The sequence below is a fragment of the Eretmochelys imbricata genome, chromosome 8 (assembly GCF_965152235.1).
Source record: "Eretmochelys imbricata isolate rEreImb1 chromosome 8, rEreImb1.hap1, whole genome shotgun sequence".
In the NCBI taxonomy this organism is placed as follows: Eukaryota; Metazoa; Chordata; order Testudines; family Cheloniidae; genus Eretmochelys; species Eretmochelys imbricata.
Window position 1 is genome coordinate 54,998,354 of NC_135579.1, and position 5,122 is coordinate 55,003,475.

The 5,122-nt window shown below is 46.3% G+C and overlaps 1 protein-coding gene across 5 annotated transcripts in view; it reads left to right on the plus strand.

Moving 5' to 3' along the window:
* Nucleotides 1–2,812, plus strand: part of SMG7 (SMG7 nonsense mediated mRNA decay factor) — a 103,185-nt gene extending 100,373 nt beyond the window's left edge. For all 5 annotated transcript variants that reach the window (XM_077823817.1, XM_077823821.1, XM_077823818.1 and 2 more), the window contains one exon: nt 675–2,812. In XM_077823817.1, the coding sequence (XP_077679943.1) occupies nt 675–788 (114 nt within the window). In that variant the 3' untranslated portion in view covers nt 789–2,812. The remainder of the gene's footprint in view (nt 1–674) is intronic.
* The last annotated feature ends 2,310 nt before the right edge of the window (nt 2,813–5,122 follow it).

Consider the following 5,122-nt stretch of genomic DNA (forward strand, 5'->3'; position numbering starts at 1 on the left):
TGATGGAAGAATTCTTCCATAGACCTAGCACTGTCTAAACTGGGGGTTAGATCAACTTAACTGTGTTGTTCAGAGGGTGTGGCTTTTTCACACCCTTGGGCAGTGTAGCTGGGTTGACCTAACCTTTTAGTGTAGACCAGGCCTTAGTACTACGAGCTGAAGGTTTCCTGCTGCAAAACCCACTAATGCAGACAACGTGTTAGGCATGTCCAGTGCTGGAAGACGTCACTGTAGGTGTCAGTTCTCTCACACTGTAGAAATCTCTCTCCTCACTTTGAAATGTCATATGGACCAGGAATAGACTGACTGAACTGGAAAAAACCCAAACGTTAGGTCTGATTTACCATATCTGTGTCTATTTAAAAACAAGCAGTGGAAATGCAGAAGAATTTATTAGTCTGGGATGAGTTTTAAGGTAATGGGAATCTCTGTTCACTTTGTCTTGTTTTATGGGCATACAGGAAGAAGGGAGGAGAGTTAAGAGGAAGGGTCCTTTTAGTAACTAATTTGTGATCCAACCACTTACAAAAGCATCCATTCCAGTGAAGAGCATGGTATAAATACTGGGGGGAGGCAGGAGAAAATGGGAGACTTGCCAGTCTGGGACATGTATACGAGAAGGGGCCCCCTCAACCAGGTACTAATGCTGACCCTTGCTGTTTTTATTTCCTTAGTCCATCTGGTCCAGTTCCATGATGCATCCTGGACCGTCAGCCCTGGAGCAACTGTTAATGCAGCAGAAGCAGAAGCAGCAACGTGGACAAGGCCCCATGAATCCACCACACTGAGAATGAGGTGGCAATCCTTGCAAAGAAAGGCTCCATAAACCATGGCATGTTGGGTCTGCAGGACTCGCCCACACAGTCCTGTGCAGGTGGCAGCCCTCTCTTCTGTTCCTTGCTGTCAGGAGGGCGTAAGTGCTCCACCAACCCACTGAGTGTGCACGAAATGTCTGCAGTGCAACAAAAAACATCAGGAACTCTCCCATCCCCCCCGGCCCTCTGGAGGGAGAGAGGAACTGCTGTTTGTCTCACTCAGTAATCTGATATCACCGCCTCTCACCTTCTCCATCGTGCATGTCCCCAGCCACATGGGAAGTAAAAGCTGAGAATGAAGGGCAGATGGGAGAAGCCAGTGAGAACTTCTCAATCCTTTTCCTCTCTTTGGGGAGATAAAATAGGAATCCATTAATGATTGCTTTGCTGACTGAGAATGTAGTTGAAATTATTCCTAAACATCTTTATTATTATTATTATTATTACTGTCTCAGTAGTAAGATCACACTGAATTCTTCCATACACAATGTGCTTTGTAGTCAGTGTGTAGCAATGAAAGCCCCAGTCGCTGCTCCGGTCAGAGGTGGGTGGTGACAGGGTGAGGATCTATCTCCTGGGCTAGTGAAGGAGTTTCATGAAGGAGAGTCTGGCACTTGACACCACTTCATCTTTCACTCAAAGGCTCTGGCCAGCCCTTGTGTGGGTTAGAGACTCCAGCGTAAAATGCCCTTTCTGTAGGTGTTCAAGCTACATTTGGGGACGCAGTGGGCATTGCAGTGCAAGCAAGTAACTGCTACGGGGTTTTAAATTAATGTTTCTGATTCCTGTACATTTTACTGTGGCATAGTGACCAGCCTCATAAAGGGCAGACTAGTCTGTGCATTCACAGCCTGACTCCTTTTGGTAGGTAGGTAGGTAGAAGCTTTCAGTGTTTTTGTTTTGTTTTTTGTTTTTCTTTCTACCCCCACCTTCCCCTCGTTGCTGGATGCTCGTAGTTTTTTTCCCGATGTCAACATCTCACAAACAACGAATGGGTCCAGCACGATGGGGTAAAGAAGACAGTCAGCTGGGCAGTGTGGTGTGTACACAGCCCCATAGGTATACGTCAACTCCAGACTCACATGCAGCTGAACCCCAAACCTCCAGTTCCAGAGTGAAATTCCAGGCATCACAGGCACGTGTAATCCACACCCAGAAGAAAACATAGCGCCGTTCATTTCTGAAAAGGCGCAGAAAGGGAAATACAGCATTTTATTTGCTATTTATTAGGGGAAAAGGAAGACTGGAAATCTCATATAGAAAAAAGGACAGCATTTCTGTTAGTTTCCCAGGGAAGTTATGGAAACAAGCTAAATGTCCATTTGCAATGCTAGCCAGAGGGGCGTTTTGTGTGTGATGATTCAGAATCGTTGAGCTGAGAAACAGCTGCAGAGCAAAGCACATGCAGGAGCCTCAGTGACACTGGAGTCTGGGCAGCCCCAATTACTACAAAAAGGGAAGATTAGAGCTTAATGCCCTTCATTAGGGTATGACTGGCTCCCCCATGCCCCCTGCACTAGCAACATTACTGTTCTCTGTTGCAGTTCGAAGATATATTTCCTTTGAAAGGTCTAAAGAGTGAAGCTCCCATCCTAGAGGTGGTGAATACAAACCGAAACCTTCTGTGCTTCTCTCCAGGCCCCCAGTTTGTGTATTTTGAGCTGTGCACCCAGGCAGCTGCAACATTCCAGTGCTTGAACTGTCACTGACTCTTGCACCCTAGACAAGCTAACCAGGTTCCCCATCTCACGCCCAGCAGTGCCAGAGTCCCAGCCACAGAATCCCATTTCTGCATGAGAATCTGGTGTTTGGAATGTTTTCTGAGTCTTGGGCCGGGATTCCCCATCCCACCCTCCGGTGTTGGAGTTGCATAGGGCTCGGGGATTCCCAACAGAAACTGGTTTGTGTCGTAAGCTTTTTTGTGTTTTTCGTCTGTCTGTGCAAGACCTGCAGCTGCTGAAATCAGCTTTGCCTTTAATTAAACCATGTTCTCTCCATCCAGGCCTGAGTAGCATTTATTTCCTGTCTAACTGAACGGAAGTTATTTAGATTCTCTTTTTTTTGTAGAAAAGGGAGCAAGGTTCATACTAAGGAATATAATATCCACGTGGGATTGAAAGATTAAGTGAGCCAGAGAGATTCTGATTGGACCCAGCATGGGAGACCCAAAAGGCAAACATAGCACAGGGGCTATGAACATTGAACTGAAAATGATGCATGGGAGTTCCTGGCAAAGCCTTCAGTTGGAAGGCTGATTATGTCAAACCGCCAGAGCCCAGAGAATGAGTTAAACTTTAATCCTGTGGGCTGATGGAAAGATTTGGGGCTGGGGTTTCCAAACTGTGGTATGTGCATCACTGGTGATACATGAGGCTGTAACAGGGTGGGCTGTTCCTTTCTAAGGGATCCCACCTGACCCCTGTCCAAGGACTTTGCTCCTTTAAGGAAACAGGAATCCAAGAGAACCACAGACTAGCTGGGGGAATGGGGTCAGGTGTTAATCAAGTAGCTGCCACCTTAACATAAAACCCAGCTGTTAAGTGACTCCCAGGAGGAGAAGAGAATTACAGGAGAGCATCAAGTCAGGAGAGAGGCTCCCTAGGATGGGGACCAGAAAGGGAGACTGGTGGGCTGGAAAATCCCTTACGCCCTAGAAAGTGTTAATGAAGAAGATGATGATGTGAGTCATGGGCCCAGGGTAGGAGGAGACTTTTGTGTATAAAACTCCTGTGAGGCCGGTGTTGCAGTGGAACTGGCAGCTCCCTGGCTCAGAGAGAACCAAAGCAGAACTGGGAACCGGAAGCCTTGGAATAAGGGTAAACTGGCTGAAGCTTCTTGGTGTCCAGTTAAAGCCCTGGATGTCCAGCTAAGACTCCCCCACCCCTCTGTGCCTCCCTGCTCTCTCACGTTCTCACCACCAGAGCCCCTCTATACTCCAGCCAGAACCTGTATCCTCAGTCTAACACCATTAGAGCTGGGAAGGAAATGGTTTTCCCCCCATGTGAACCTTTTTACCATTTTGAAACTTCCCCATTCTGCATCCTGATGGAACTGAGTTCTTTTGAAGTGTGTGTAAACCCGAGCAAGAGCTCCTATCCCAAAACTGCCAATAACATGGTGGTCAGGGCACTCACTTGGGATTGGTGAGACCCAGGTTCAGGTCCCTGGTTTGAATGCTGGGTTGGGTGTGGCTCCTGTTGGAGCTGTTGTATAAATAATTAGATATTCACTGGATCACCCATATCCAGGTGAATGCCCAAACCACCAGGCTGTTCTAATGTGTGTGAGGGCAGGGGGGTGTCTCTGGTTTTGAGCAGAAATTCTATCCTGGACCTGAGACCTTCCCTGATGAGTTTTGTTAAAACTGTGGTACATTCCTGTAGAAAGTTTTGGTTTTAACAAAGCGGCATTTTCCCATGGTGCGGGGAGGGAAATGTTTTGTTTTAAAAAAAAAAAAAAATTCCTGAGCAGTTCTAAACCTCCTGTCCTCTAACCTAACACTCTGACTCCCCCAGCCAAACTCCTTTCTCTGACTTCCCCAGGAAGATCTCCATTGGTCTAATTCACCGCTTACTTTACTGAGTTTGTAAATACGTCAGTTGAGCCTAATAAGGTCTAAAATAAATGTGCACAAAAGGAGAAATTTGCATGTGGTACTTTTAACAGTTTCTTTTGAAGGCGGTATGTGAATCAATAAAGTTTGGGATGGCAGGGGATTGATACTGAGATGTTGAGCCTTTTGCCCACAGGCCATTTGTCCATATACACATCAGGATGGCGTTGACCATGTCCTTACTACCTGATGGATGTTTGGTCTCAGTTCAAGTCTTAGTGGCACAGGTGTCTACACCATCCTTGATAGACTGTTCTTGTCATAGTAGCAATGTGGGGCCAATTCTTAAATGAGCTTTGGAAACTGAATTGCCTTGTCTGAGGCTAGTACCTTGAAGTCAGGTTTGAGGCACATTAGTGGGGCAGTGTAGGCAAGCCAGCACTGTACTGGTGTGGTAGCTTTCATGTTTCTGTTTTCAGACATCTTTCAAGAACGATAAATTCACTTGAATACAAATACCAATATTTATACTGCTAGGAGTGTGGGGACTTAGAATGGGGAAATCGTCTCATAAAAAGTGTAGAACACCTAATAGTGTAAATGTCAGTGCAGAGATTTGACAGTAACTTTATCCACAGCTCCTGTGCTACCAGAAGGGCTAGTAGCTCTGATACGAGAAAAGGTGCCTTCCTAAGAGTTTTGAGAAATCCCAGCTGCTGGTAAGTGAAGGTGAAGCACTGTGAAAGAGGAGCCA